This window comes from Euleptes europaea, chromosome 18 (genome assembly GCF_029931775.1).
Source record: "Euleptes europaea isolate rEulEur1 chromosome 18, rEulEur1.hap1, whole genome shotgun sequence".
NCBI classification, from domain to species: Eukaryota; Metazoa; Chordata; class Lepidosauria; order Squamata; family Sphaerodactylidae; genus Euleptes; species Euleptes europaea.
Genome location: NC_079329.1, coordinates 18,526,563 through 18,542,199, shown reverse-complemented (window position 1 = coordinate 18,542,199; position 15,637 = coordinate 18,526,563). Strand labels below are relative to the sequence as shown.

Genomic DNA, 15,637 nt, shown 5'->3' with positions numbered 1-15,637 from the left:
GTGTTGACCAAAACAAGATGTGATTTCCTATAGGGAATACCGAAATGGATGGCAATAAATCCAAGTGTTACACTACTGGAATTTACAATATAAAAGGAATGGGACAACAGATAAATATTTCTAACGTAAATTTCCTTTTAGAGGAAAAGATGATCATTCTGTCTTATGCATGAATGTTGAATGCAGAATCAACGTGACACATTTTTGCAGAATCAATGTGACATATTCTATCTGTGCCTCTCTTCCATTTTCTACCATGGAAATGGAACAACATTCTGCACATTGTCAGCTTTTATAGATGGATAATTAATATGTAGGATATTGCTACTGGGAAGTAAAGCTACAGATGAATGGATATCTCTTGTTCCAATCTTTTATTTTGTTGCCTGGTGGTCCTCCCCTCTTGAATTCTAGCATAAGCAACAGAGTTGTCAAAATTACCTCAAGAAATAGACCATGCACAATATGTCACAGCTTGCCATTCCTTCAGGTCATAGCTTTGCTTTTCCAAATAAGGGTAAAAACACCTGGAAGAGGAAGAGTTTAAAGTGGAAAAAATTGACAGCAGTGAAAAAGTTAAGAAACCTCTCCAAACCGTCAGGCTGGTGTTCCAAATCACTTTGCAACCTAAACAAACACATTGCATAATCATAATCAGAAAGAGTCACAGTATTGAATGTAATGTGTTGTTCCTTAATCACATAAGCCTGTGGCTATCACTTTTTATACTAGGGGAATGAAAAAAAGTAATAGCTGAATGGACTTGCCAAGAGACAAATCAAGGTTGACAAGTACTAGGGTTGCCAACTCTGCCTGGGATAATTCCTGAAGATTCCAGAATCTCAGCTCCTGAATCCTTTTTTCTGTATTAGTAGCAACTTTCTTAAAAATCATGGAATTAGCAGCTGTGCTGCATGCATATAAAAAGCACAATGGAATTTCAACAGCATGTGAGGGTCAACCAGTTTTAGATTGTGTTATTCATGATTCAGAATAATGCGGTAATGATGCAGAAAAATTCTGATCCCAATTATCAATCTTAGTAAGCAGTGTTCCACTGAATGTATCCACACAGCCAGTGTGGTGTAGTGGTTAAGAGCAGTGGTTTGGAGCAGTGGGCTCTGCTCTGGAGAACCAGGTTTGATTCCCCACTCCTCCACATGAGCGGCGGAGGCTAATCTGGAGAACTGGATTCGTTTCCCCACTCCTCCACATGAAGCCAGCTGGGTGACTTTGGTCTAGTCGCACTCTCTCAGCCCCACCTACCTTACAGTGTGTCTGTTGTGGGAAGTGGGAGGGAAGGAGATTTGATTCTGCCTTAAGCCGGTTTGATTCTGCCTTAAGTGGTAGAGAAAGTCGGCATATAAAAACCAACTCTTCTTCTTCTTAGAGTTTGTCAAATTTTGCTTTTTTTTTAATCCAGGAGGATCTGTTGTTTTAACAATACAGTGATTGTTGCTGATGTATGCATTTCTACAATAAGAGGTCATTCAGGGATTTTCCGCCACACAGAAGTCCTCGTTTTCCAAACTGAGAGCAGCAAATATTCTCATCAATGATGCAACATAAATTACTTAAAAGAAGTGGAATTAAAAGAATTATTTGGTGAATAATAGGGATGATCCTAGATATTCTGCTTCTTGAACTGAGAGGAATAGAGAAAAGTAATATGATTCACATTCAGCTCCAGCTACAATTACCAACATAGTAATAATTATGGTATAATTTAATTAGCAAACAAACACACAGTTATTAAAAAAATTATTGTTTATTATTAGATATTTTTATTCTGCTTTTCCAGATGATGTCTGTCCAAAGAAGCTTATACGTATCTAAACTAATAATACTAAAACCAGACTTATTCCCTTCTATATCCAGTGTATTCAGGCTAATAAAAAAGGTGTGATTCTGATCAGGATTGTACATTATCGAGTACATCCAATGATCACATTATATAAATCTGATAGTTATTCCTAAATACCATGCATTTGATTGTCCTTTCTTGCATAAGCTAGTAATGTCACCTGGTGGATCATATTTACCACAGCCCATGATATCTTTCTGTATGGATGACTGGAATCTGGCTCTTCATCACTCTTTTGTTATTGTATGCTGGGTACTGAATACAGCATTTATTTCCTTATATCTAGAAATCGTGCTTTGGGAGCTATTCCCCAAGAGATTTTCTCCTTTTTTCGTAAACAATTCCTCAAGTGTTCCAAACACTTGGATACACAATATTAAGGATGTTTTGGGCATTTTCAACCCTGATGTTTTGATCCACTATCTCTGATTCAGTTTTGCTCCATTAGTATGAAACTAGGGTAGGGGCAGAGCCTTGACTCACTCCACTTATCAAACTCATGGAATTTAACTGTACTTTTGAAACTGAATCAGCAGTTCTGCCTCCAGCCAAAAGAGCTGCAGCAATACCAGATGAAGCAACTGTAAGGGCGATCATCCTTTCTTGGGAACTGCAGTCCAAACCAACATCATTCCCCACCTATCACCCCAATGAATGAATGAATGAATGAATGAATTTATTGATATGGTCTATTTGACCAGCCAAAAGTTGATGCAACAAATTTTCAACTTAATAAAACTGTAAAGCTAATACAAATTACAAAGTTTAATAAAAATATAATATGATTAAATATTATTAGAATAAGATATATTAGTATATATCACATGGTTAAACTTTTCCTCTTAATATTTCTAAAAATATAAGAAGGTTTAACCATTTTTTTTCCATCCTAATTTTGCGTATTTTATTGCGATACCACAACATTTGGTAGTTGGGAGCGAATAATATGGAGTTTCACTCATCAGGAGCCTCTTGGTCAGGAACTCAACTGGCTTGTCGGGGAATCTCCTGATCAGGGAAGATTTCTCCCCAATGGGAAAACAAAGCACCTTACATGTTCTCTACTCCTCCATTTTATTCATGCAACAATCCTGTGCAGTGGGGCTGCTTGACAGTGTGTTACTGCTTAAGATAAGCCAACGACCTTCCATGGCACACTGGGGATGTGAACTTGAATCACCTTGATCCTAGTCTGACATTATAACCGCTGCACCATACAGGCTCTGATAGGTCAGGGAAGTTATTAACTCCCCTTTGTTTTGTCATAAATGGGGTATGTTCCACCCTCGCTATCTGTGCTGAGTGCACTTGACTGGCTTCTTATGAGTAAACCTTTGCTTCTGTTGCAAATACTAGAGGCATGATGAGTGGCTAATCTGGGGCAGGATGTTCTGATTCCCTTCATTTTTGGCACTGCAACTTCCACAGCCATCCTGAAAATGGTAGCCAATCTGAGACTCAATACCATTTTTTTCAGTTGAGTCATGCCTGCCACTAACACTGGACATTTAATTTGAAATAGCAAGGGGGTGATAGTTTATCACAACAGCCTTGACAAGAATGTTTAGTTTCCCTTCATCGAGGCACTGCAGTTCCCATGATTGTTCCGAAGCTGGTGGCTAATTTAGAAATTCATAACTCTATTTTATGATGAGTTATGTCTGCCTGAGACAACCATAGCTTCCCAAAGCAAATCATGGGTCAGTGGGTGTTGTGGAGATTGTGTACGCTGAGATGTTCTGATCTCCTTCATGTTTAGCACTGCAACTCTGACAATCATCTTGAAGCTTGTCATAGTGTTTGAGGATCCTAGCCAGCATGGTGTAGTGGTTAAGAATGGTGGACTCTGATCTGGTGAAAGGTTTGATTCTCCTTAAAAGGAAGAGAAAATCAGCATATAAAAACCAACTCTTCTTCTTTATTTTCAAACAATTTTTGCCTGTCACAGACAACCATACCACTCATTACTAATGGTAGGGTGGCGGTCTAGAGATAATTTGGGCCAGGATGTTCCGATTACCTTCATGTTGTCACAGCAACTCAAATCATTATCCTAAAGCCAGCCATTATGACCTCCTCACCTCTATTTTCTTCTTAATTATGCTTGCCACAAACAGACAATGTTAGCTTCTATTATAAATAGGATGGAAAGTGTGTAGGGGTATGTATGGATAGGATGTGTCACCTGGAGAATCCTCACCCGAACCATCTTTCCTCATCTGCAAAGGAACACCTGGATACTCAAAGATATTAATCAGTGGACCTCAGTTCAGAATCCTATCAAAAGCCCCTTGACCTTTCCTGCGAAGATTAAAATTTCTTTTTAAAAACTCTCAGATGGAGTTGTAAGGAGAAATGTACTTGAAATCTATCCCCAGAAAGTGGGAAGTAGTTTAATTTATTTGAAAATTAACAAAATTAAGTTAACAAATAACCAGTATCAAAAAATAAGAAAACAATTGCACCCAAAGTCATAGCAAAGGCCAAAAAGGACTGTAATGGGAAATGTTGGAAGTATGACAACACAGATGATACATGTTATCATATGTGTTGGACATGTAGGAAAGCCAGAAAGTATTCAACAGTCATCCATGATGAAATACAAAAGATATTAAAACTCAAGTTTGTGTTGGATCTGAAAAACATGTTATTAAACATTTTGCAAAGCAACATATCAGGAACATATAACTGCTGAATTACAGTTGATATTCAAACTAAAGTCAATGCATTTACCTGGGCTGAATAAAGACCTTGCATTCATGGCCCATTACCAATGCTGATTTCTCAACACCCATCTCTCCCCTGGACATCACAGACTCTTTTGCATATCACACCTAATCCAATCAAGCCTGCTATTCACATTTACATACTGTTCCTCTACTTAAAGACCGATGTGATTCACATTCTAGCTGTATCTGAAGAAGTGAGCTGTGGCTCACGAAAGCTCATACCCTACCAGAAAATATTTTTGTTAGTCTTTAAGGTGCTACTGGACTCTTGCCCTTTTTGACTAATGCAAACAGACTAACACGGCTACCCACTGTGAATTACTTTTTAAGTACATGGTGATGGCACCAATCAAAATATAGGAGGCAAAATGGAAAGCAGAGAAAAATACAAATTTAGATGAATGGATTAATATATGGATTAAAGTACATTGGATTAAAGTACATAACTTTAAAATACATAAAGTACATAAAGTACATAAATGAATGGATTAAAGTACATAACTATGGGGAAATTGACATCTTTTATACACAATAGATGAATTTCAGAAAAAAATGAATTTTTAAAAATTATACAGCTAAAAATGTGGAACAGACTTAAATTAAATTAAAAGAGAATAACAAAGATTTAGGTAATATATGTCAAAAACAAGTAATAAATGTGTTGTTAGATATGGAAAATATAATGTGAATACAGTGTCATGTAATTCAAAGAAGTTGATAATTGAGTTGTGATTTTGAATGGTAAGCTCCATGTATATTGTTGTATGGTGTTAATGTTTTAATATTTGTTTGTTAAACATAAAACTGAAAAAACAAAACAATTGCAATCAAGAAATACATGTGGATTTCTCACAACATTCACATTTTTCTAATCATGCTTTTCCAGGCATTCTTGACATCTTTGTTGCGCAACGTATAAATAATAGGATTTAAAAGTGGGGTCAGTACACTGTATATCACTGGAATGAGCCTGGCATGACTGGAGGTATGACTACTATTAGAAGTTAAATAGGTGAAGATGGAACTGCCATAATACAAAAGAACTACTGTGATATGGGATGAGCAGGTGGAGAATGCCTTCTGTCTTCCTGCTGATGACTGTATTTTCAAGACAGTTGAAAAGATGTAAGTATATGATAAAAGGATACAAACTAATGGGGTCCAAGCTATGAAGAGGCCTATGGACAACAACAGAATTTGGTTGAAGGAAGTGTCTCCGCATGATAGTTTCAGAAGAGGTGGGATGTCACAATAGAAAGCATCAATGCGGTTGTCCCCACAAAAAGGTAGCTGGAAGGCAAATGTGGTATGCACCACTGAGTTGAGGAAACCCCCAGCCCAGCAGGCTGTGGCTAGCTGGAGACAAATGCCTTTGCCAATAATCAATGTGTAGCGCAAAGGGTTGCATATGGCAACATAGCGGTCAAAGGCCATGACTGCCAGAAGGAGGCATTCTGTACCCACGAAAGAGAAGAAAAAATATACTTGAAGTACACAGCCCATGTAGGAGATCGTGTTCCTTTCAGAGAGAAGGTGAGCCAACATCTGGGGCATTGTGGTAGAGGTGTAGCACATGTCAAGAAAGGAGAGATTACCAAGGAAGAAATACATGGGGGTTCTCAGCTTTTGGTCCACAATTGACACGGTGATGATGAAGGCATTCCACATCATGGTGAATAGATAAATGATGAAGAATCCAGTGAAGAAAAAAAGACGCACTTTCTTGAGACTTTTAAATCCCAGTATGATGAATTCAGTCAATTCAGTTTCATTTTGTGCCTCCATATCTTGACCAAAACAAGATGTGATTCCTATAGGGAATACCGAAATGGATGGCAATAAATCCAAGTGTTACACTACTGGAATTTACAATATAAAAGGAAAAGAAAAGGAATATAAAACAGATAAATATTTCTAATGTAAATTTCCTCTTAGAGGAAAAGATGATAATTCTATCTTATGCATGAATGTTGAATGCAGAATAAATATGACACATTTTTGTACCATTTCTATCTGTGCCCCTTTATCATTTTCTACCGTGGAAATGAAACAACATTCTGCACGTTGTCAGCTTTTATGAATTGATAACTAATATGGAGGATTCTGTTACTGGGAAGTAAAGCTAAGGACAAATGGATTTCTTTTGTTCCAGTCTTTTATTGTGTTGCCTGGTGGTCCTTCCCTCCTGACTTCTAGCATAACCAAAAGAGTTTGCAAAATTACCTCAAGAATTAGACCTTGCACAATTTGCCATGGCTTTCCATTCCTTCAGGCAATAGCTTTGTTTTTTCCAAGTGAGGATAAAAGCTGCTGGAAGAGGTAGAATTTTAAATGGGGAAAAATTGACAGTGGTGAAAAAGTTAAGAAAATCTCTCCCAGCTGCCATGCTGGGAGTCCTCTTCACTTTACAACCTAAGTAAACATAATGCATAAACATAATCAGAAAGAGTCACAGTATTGTTGAATGTGTGGTTCCTTAATCACATAAGGTGGTGGCTATCCCTTTTTATGCTAGGGGAAAGAACAAAGCAATAGCTGAATGGACTTGCCAAGAGAGAAATCAAGGTTACCAAGTACTTGGACTGCCAACTCTGCCTGGGAAAATTCCTGAAGATTCCTGAATTCCTACTCCGGAATCCCTGTTTCTGTATTAATAGTAAATCTCTTACAAATCACGGAATTAGTAGCTGTGCTGCACGCTTATAAAAAGCTCAATGGAATTTCAACAGCATGCAAAGCTCAACCAGTTTTAGATGGTGTTATTCATGAGTCAGAATAACGCAGTGATGGCGCACACAAAAATTCTGATCCCAGTTATCAGTCTTAGTAAGCAGTGTGATGTTCTCGTGCTGGCCCACTGAACCAAGCCACCCTTACAATCTGCTTTTGTCCACTTTAGTTTAGTTTTTTTTTTCCAATCCAGGAGGATCTGTTCTTTCAACAATATAGTGATTGTTGCTGATGCATGCATATCTACAATAAGAGGTCCTTCGGGGATTTTCAGCCACAGAGAACGCCTCCTTGTTTTCCAAACTGAGAGCTGCAAATGATTCAACAAAAACCAGCACTCTACAAAGGAGTAAAATTAACAGAATTATTTGGTGATTAATATGGATGATCTTAGATATTCTGCTTCTTGGACTAAGTGAGAGGAATGGAGAAAAGTATCATGAGTCACATTCAGCTCCAGCTACAATTACAAACATATCAGTAATAATGGTGGTATTATTTAATTAGCGAACAAATACACCATTGTTATAGAATTTATTGTTTATTATTAGATAGCTTATTCTGCTTTTCCAGGTGATGTCTGTCCAAAGGAGCTTATACATATCTAAACTAATAATGCTAAAACAAGACATACCCTTCTACATCCATTGCATTCTGGTGACTAAGAAAGGTGTGATTCTGTTCAAGATTGTACATCATCCATTGCATCCAATGATCACATTATATAAATCTGATAAGTTATTCCTAAATACCATACATTTGATTACCCTTTCTTGCATGAGCTAGTAATATTTACCACAGCCCATGATATCTTTCTTTACCGAAGTCTGGAATCTGACTCTTCATCACTCTTTTGTTATTGTATGCTGGGTACTGAATACAGCATTTATTTCCTTATATCTAGAAATCGTGCTTTGGGAATTTCTCCCCAAGAGATATTCTCCTTTTTCATAAACAATTTTTCAAGTGTTCCAAACACTTGGATACACAATATTAAGGATGCTTTTGGCATTCTCATCCCTGATGTTTTGATCCACCATCTGTGTTTCTGTTTTGCTCCATTAGTATGAAACTAGAGGCAGAGCCCTGGCTCGCTCCGCTTACCAAACTCATGATATTTAACAGTACTTTTGCTACTGAATCAGCAGTTCTGTCTCCTGCCAAAACAGCTGCAGCAATAGCAGATGAAGCAACAGTAAGAGCAATCATCCTTTCTTGGGAACTGCAACCCAAACCAACACCATTCCCCACCTTTCTCCCCAGTGGGGAAATAAAGCGTCTTACATGTTCTCTACTCCTCCATTTTATACTGGCACTTGACTGGCTTCTTATGAGTAAACCTTTGCTTCTGTTGCAAATAGTAGAGGGTTGTTGTGTGGCTATTCTGTGCCAGAATGTTCTGATTCCCTTCATTTTTGGCACTGCAACCCCCACAGTCATCCTGAAACTGGTAGCCAATTTTGGGTCTCCTAGCATTCTTTTCAAATGCCATAAACACAGTAAATAAACTTGCATTTGAAATAGCAGGGTAGTGGTGGTTCATCACAACAGCCTTGGCAAAAATGTTCAGATTCCCTTCATTGAGGCACTGCAGTTTCCATGATTAGGGTTGCCAACCTCCAGGTACTAGCAAAAAGTAGCCTGCTGTTACAATAATGAGCAAAAGAGAATGAAAATATGACAGCTGCTCAGACCATAAAACACTCACTTCCCTTATGCAATACAATATTTACTATAACACTACTCCACGCTATATAATATATCAATGAAACATACATAGAACAAACAAAAACAGAACAGGAAAACACAACCCCGCATGGGGATTGGAGGCTGCTGACAAACGCCGTTCAGTTGAGCTGTTATATTTTCATTCTCTTTTGCTCAACCTCCAGATACTAGCTGGAGATCTCCTGCTATTACAACTGATCTCCAGCCAATAGATATCAGTTCACCTGGAGAAGATGGCAGCTTTGGCAATTGGACTGCATAGCATTGAAGTCCCTGTGCTTTCCCTGTGCTGGCATTTGGAGCATACTGAAGACCTGTGGACCCTCCTATTGAGGGTAAGCCTGGGACTAGGAGATTGCTTAGGAACTAAGCAAGAATGTTGGGGGTCCTCTCAGATTGGTACATGGAGATGGGACTTTCTTTGCCTTTTCTTGTTTGATATCATTGACCAAGTTTGGAGTTGCTCATGGAGGTAGTCTATCTGGTTGCAACATATCCTTAACACATGAAGTATAAAGGTTATTATGCGGATTGGCCATTCAATTAACCCACATAAATGGTTGGCTCAAGTCTTTGGGGGGGGGGCTGGTACAATATATTGATGAAGAGTGGCATCATGACTTCACTAAACAGCTCCAACAACTATTGTCAATAGCTTGGCTTTTGGTCCAAAAATGTATGCTTCCATTATCACTGGAATCTCCAAAAGTAGGATCCTTATACATGTGTCACAGAAGAACGCAGGATGTGAAGTGATATTGCTGTGGCAAGGGAGAGAATACAAGATTGGTCCTTAACTACATAAGATTGACAAGATCCCCTCCCAACATATGAATGACCAAGTTGCTCATCTTAAAATACAGCATTTGCTTTTGTTACTATTAAAACTAAAAAATGAAGGTAGAGCAATGCTCCTTTCATCTTGTTGACTATATTTATTATTAACGTTATGTGCCCATATTGTCTTGTCCCATGGGTGCAAGCATTTACAGGAGTCTTATCTGAATTAAATGGGCATATGGTCAATACACAAGAAAAAAGGGGGAATATAAGCACCTTAAAATAAATATATTTCTCTATAACATCATTCTACCTTTCTCCATCCAACCTTGGGTACCCAGCTTTTAAATGGGCATATATCCAGTAACAACACATTCATAGGAAGGGAAAAAGGGAAGGAAGAACCCTTCATTGACTCAGCTTTAACCATCTTGCCCTTGTTTTGAACACATGAAGCTGCCTTCTACTAAATCAGACCCTTGGTCCATCAAAGTCCTTATTGTCTACTCAAACCAGCAGCCGCTCTCCAGGGTCTCAGGCAGAGTTCTTTCACATCACCTACTTGCCTAGTACCTTTAACTGGAGATGCGGGGGATTGAACCTGGGACCTTCTGCATGCAAAGTAGATGCTCTGTCACTGAGCCACAGCCCCTCCCTTGGCAGCAGATGGGCTGTTGTAATAGTGGCATCCCAGCAGCAATGTCTACCCCAGTCTTGTGGACCTCAGACTCCCCTGTTTCCTTCATGCCAGACCCCCCCACTCCCACAGCCATTCTGTCAGCAGAAGCTCCCAAAAACTAGAAGATATTGTGAGTGACAATTTGGAATTCATATGGTGGCAATAGGAAACAAAATGCCCCATTTTCAGAAATGAGAGGTTCTGGAGCTCAAGACTGCCTTGAACCACACACATTCACCTCTTCTCTGACAGTATGACTTGGTACAGAGGGAAGGCAGCATGGTATAGCCTGATCTCATCAGATCTTGGACGCTAAGCAGGGTCAGTACTTGGAAGGGAGACCTCCAAGGAAGACTCTGCAGAGGAAGGCAATGGCAAATCACCTCTGCTTCTCACTTGCCTTGAAAGCCCCATGCTGGGTTCGCCATAAGTCAGCTGTGACTTGACGGCACTTTACACACACACACACACACACACACACACACACACACACGACTTAGTGCATTTTTGCAATCTAGAATCTTACCTCTAGCATTCCAATTTTGTTTATCCTTTTGCTCTTGTTTTGGTCACAGCTTCTTTCATTAATGACAAACACCTGAGCTCTAATTTTCTTGATGTGCATCTGGAGGATTCTTCATATCCCACAGGTGTCATCCTAAGACTGAAAGCCACAAGACCTCAGCATCTGTTACCAGAAGAACTGAGCAGCAGTAGAAGACAACACTGAGTTCCACTGGGTATCTTCTGTAGCTCTAAGTAGTACCAAACGAAATGAACTACCGACTCGGTTTGATTTTTGATATGTGATCGAGCCATGTTGATAAGCAAGCTGCTGTTTTACCTCCTTCTTTGGAAGGCAGTTTTGATACTAATTTCACTGGTGAGTTGTTGTTGTTGTTTAGTACCAATTCTATCAGGGGCCAGTCTTTAGACAAATGCCACTTAAATATAGATTTGGGATGATGAAGGGGACTGCAATACTAGGGCTTTCTTATTCAATAGTTCTTTTTTCTGTGAACCTTAAAGGTTTACTTTTGGTCTAGTGAGATCTTATTTTTATGACAGATAAAGATTTCTTGGACTGTGTTACCTACAATGTGTCTAATTATTGGTATCCTTTGCACTAGGGTTGCCAACACTTGGTTGTGAAATATTTAGGGAGGGAGCGTGAGGAGAGGAGGGATCTCAGTGGGATATAATGCCAGAGTCTACCCATCATGATGTTTACTAGCACACTGTGTTTAAGGGGTGGTTTGCCATTGCCTTCCCCACTCTTCTACACTTTACTTCAAGCAAGCTGGGTACTCATTTTATTGACCTCGGGAGGATGGAAGACTGAGTCAGCCATGAGCTGGCTACCTGAAACCAACTTCTGTCTGGATAGAACTCAGGTTTTGAGCACAACTTTTACTGTAGTACTGCAGCTTACCACTCTGTGCCACATAAGCATATCATAGAGAGCATGTGTGGGTTTGGTGAAAATAGCCACAATATAACCAAATATATATATATATATATATATATATATATATATATATATATATATATATATATATATATATATATATATATATATAATACAAAACATGAGTTCTACAGATGGATCCTCAATAGAAATTAAATTGATAATTTCATGACTTTAAAAAATGTGTCTATTGTCTTTGAGATCCGGAAGTTCAGTGTAGTATGACTCTGTTACCATGAGTCCATCCAGTGGCACTGGTTTATAGACAATTTGTTCTTTATCCTATCAATATAGACAAAAAGAAGTACTATTTCACGCAACAATTTCATACAACACAAAATTAATTTATGAAATGTATGACTGAAAGATATGGTGATAGACAGTGAAAGAGTTACATCTCATGAAGTAAAGTTTCTTGAAGTCATCCAAACTCGTGGACATTGGACGTGTTAGGAATATGGGACACCCAAGTCCAGAAGGATTACAACTTTGTTCCTCAGATGTAGGGAGGAAAACTTGGCTGTTGACTTCACAACTCTCTGTTTTTTAGCTTCCTAGAGTTTTTAAGACCACTGGTTTGATTTGATCCAACAAAGTCCATATATCACCACAATTCCCTTTTCTATTTTTTTAAATGGAATTTTTAGTAACTTAGGGTGCAAATCAGCTTCATTTACCTATGTTATTGCTATTATCACTCTCGTTGTACTGTCTTTCTTTCTAGAAAGAGGACCAAATATCCTGAATTATCAGTCGTGAAAGAATCTATGACTGACCTATATCTGCAGGAACACTCAAAACTAGCGAAGGAAATGGCTAACTACAGCACTGTATCTGAATTCCAACTTCTGGGGTTCCAGAGCCTTCCAGGATGGCAGACTCTACTTTTCATTATGTTCTTAGTTATTTACATCTTAACCATCACAGGAAATGTGGTCATCATTTCAGTGGTCAAACTGGAGCCAGGTCTTCATTCTCCTATGTATGCTTTCCTCCAAAACCTTTCTTTTCTAGAGATCTGGTATACCACCACTATAGTGCCCAAGATGCTCAGCAGTCTGGTCATAGAGAGTAAGACCATCTCCTTCACTGGGTGCATGATCCAACTCTACTGCTTTGTCTTCTTTGGGGCGACAGAATGCTTCCTCCTGGCAGTGATGGCATATGACCGGTATCTGGCAATCTGTGACCCACTGCATTATACAGTAGCTATGAACACGCAGTTCTGCTGTTGTTTAGCAGTAGGGTCTTGGGTGGTTGGTCTCTTCACAGGACTGCTGCCATCCCTGATGATCTCCAGACTCAGTTTCTGCAGATCCAACAGAATCAATCACTTCTTTTGTGACATCCCGCCTTTGCTGAAACTCTCCTGTTCTGACACTTCCATCACAGAGATAACTATATTTGTGCTCTCAATATTGGTCCTTTTCACTTGCTTCTTGCTTACCTTGGTGTCTTACGCTTTCATTATCATGACAATCCTGAAAATCCCCTCTGCTTCTGGGAGGAGAAAGACTTTCTCCACTTGCGGTTCTCATCTGGCTGTGGTGGTAATATATTATGGCACCATGATCTCTATGTATGTTCGGCCCAGTGCTAGCCTCTCCTCAGAGCTGAATAAAGTGGTCTCCATATTTTACACTGTAGTAACACCGCTTCTCAATCCTGTCATTTATAGCCTGAGGAACAAGGACTTCAAGGAAAGCTTGCAGAAACTGCTCAAAAGGAAATGTGCCCTGTAGAAGCAGGAATTCTATTTATTCAGTCTGGTTGATATAAAATACAATCAAAGACAATGTTTTCCCATTGCAATTACACACCAGTACAGTTAAGAGCCATCTTGGATGTGGTAAGCTAATAAAAAATGATTGCTATCACGTCAACTAAGTATATGAATTCATCATGATAGTATTGTTCATGGTTAATTCTGCATGGTTAATTCTCCATGTATTTATTCATGCATCCATATATTTCATTGGATTTTGCAATATAAGATTAAAACAAGTCCAATGAAGCAACCTTTGGATCTGCAGCAGAGGGTGACCTTGAAATAATTTTTACCATCTTGATACTTCCTAGATGTCTCCTGAGAAGAAACCTCTCTATTTGCTTAAACTTTTGATCAGGATATGTTCCTGCAACACTTCTGGTTTCTACCATGTATGGGTGAAAGCTGTTTTTGTCCCATCCTAATTCTAAAATGGGGACATGAGTTTTTGGGAGCTACACGGGCTGGTTGCCTATTGCAGCCTAAAAATAAAAAGTGATTTGGCTTTTCCTGGCAGAGCTGCCTGCAGTCTTCCCATTTTTTTTTTTAATGAACTAGCTGGTTGCTATGGGGATAAGCAAGATTTTTTGGGGGGGGTCTTGTCCAGTTTGCTGGGAGAGGGACTTGTTTTTGGTTTCTTCACATTGCATATGGAGGGTAGGGAATTAAATAATCCTAGTAGGTTTGGTTTGATCTTAATTATGTTGGCAGGATTAGTGCAGGTGATGTGTTTGAAGATAACTTAGATTGGTAAACATCCTGAAGCATCTAATAATACCCAAACCAGACACCTTTTGTACCTAGGGGATCTGGTGAAGAAACTTCCTTCATGATGGGTAGCATCACTTGAACTCTTATGCTCATCAGTATGGAGGAATGAAGCTGATGGATAGGATCTCACAGCATATGGTATATGGTAGTAAAAAGCGCCATCAAGTCACAGCTGATTTATGGCGACCCCAGTAGGGTTTTCAAGGCAAAGAACGTTCATAGGTGGCTTGCCATTGCCTGCCTCTGAGTCGTGCATCTGGTATTCCTTGAAGGCCTCCCATCCAAGTACTAACCAGAGCCGACCGTGCTTAACTTCTGAGACCTGACAAGATTGGGCTAGCCTGGGCTATATGTATATACAGCCAAGAAAAAGTACGTTGCAGCAGCATTGCTATTCTATGTTTGGAGCCAGGATGGGATTATCCAATTGCTATCAGCTCAGGGTAAGCATTCAGTACCCGGCATTCCTTGTTTTGTTTTGTTTAGGGTATTTCCAGTCTAAAATTAAACAGCACATTTCAGGAACTGCTTCAGATTAGAAAAATCTGAATGCACACCTCTACTGTAAATTGCTTTAGGCATATTTAAAGCACTAAAGGAGCAAGAGAATAAGCTGCACAGTGTAGCTGCTAAAATTGAATAAACCGTAGTTTAATTCATTGTTGCAGTCTTGTGTCTTCATTTTGGGTGTGGGGTTAATATAAAATTGTGTACAACAGCACTAAAAGATTGTACAAGTTACCAATACATCTTTTGTATTCTTTGAAATGTAATGCTAGCACTAAGATGAAAACTGTGAGGTTCTCCAGCCAACCTCGGCAATCCCAAAAAGTCACTCGCTCAGACAGGCAGGTCTAAAGCAGGTAAATGTTTATTCAGGAGCCGCAGGTACAGCATAAGCAATCCACAAAGGTTCAAAGCTGCTAATGACCATCCATTCTACAAAGCATAACTTTAAGCACAAAGCAACCCCAGGTGCAAGATCAAGCAGGCCTGGGAATTGGGAGATAACAGTGCCTGATGGGAAGCAGGGAGTGAGCAAGCCATAATACTGAAGTTGCCTGCTTGCGACTCAAGATCAGAGCAGGGGGGGGGAGGCAGGGAGCGGGAATCGTTTGAA

At 39.2% G+C, this 15,637-nt stretch overlaps 2 protein-coding genes across 2 annotated transcripts; one reads left to right on the top strand and one right to left on the bottom strand.

Annotated features, from left to right (window-relative positions):
• Positions 1-5,451: 5,451 nt before the first annotated feature.
• LOC130490002 (olfactory receptor 5V1-like) lies at positions 5,452-6,378 on the bottom strand. The gene has a single exon (XM_056863795.1). The coding sequence runs from the start codon at positions 6,376-6,378 to the stop codon at positions 5,452-5,454; it is 927 nt and encodes a 308-aa protein (XP_056719773.1).
• A 6,379-nt stretch (positions 6,379-12,757) lies between these two features.
• On the top strand, positions 12,758-13,720 carry LOC130489407 (olfactory receptor 11L1). Its single transcript, XM_056863114.1, has one exon. It carries the CDS (start codon positions 12,791-12,793, stop codon positions 13,718-13,720), a length of 930 nt encoding a protein of 309 aa, XP_056719092.1. The 5' UTR covers positions 12,758-12,790.
• The last annotated feature ends 1,917 nt before the right edge of the window (positions 13,721-15,637 follow it).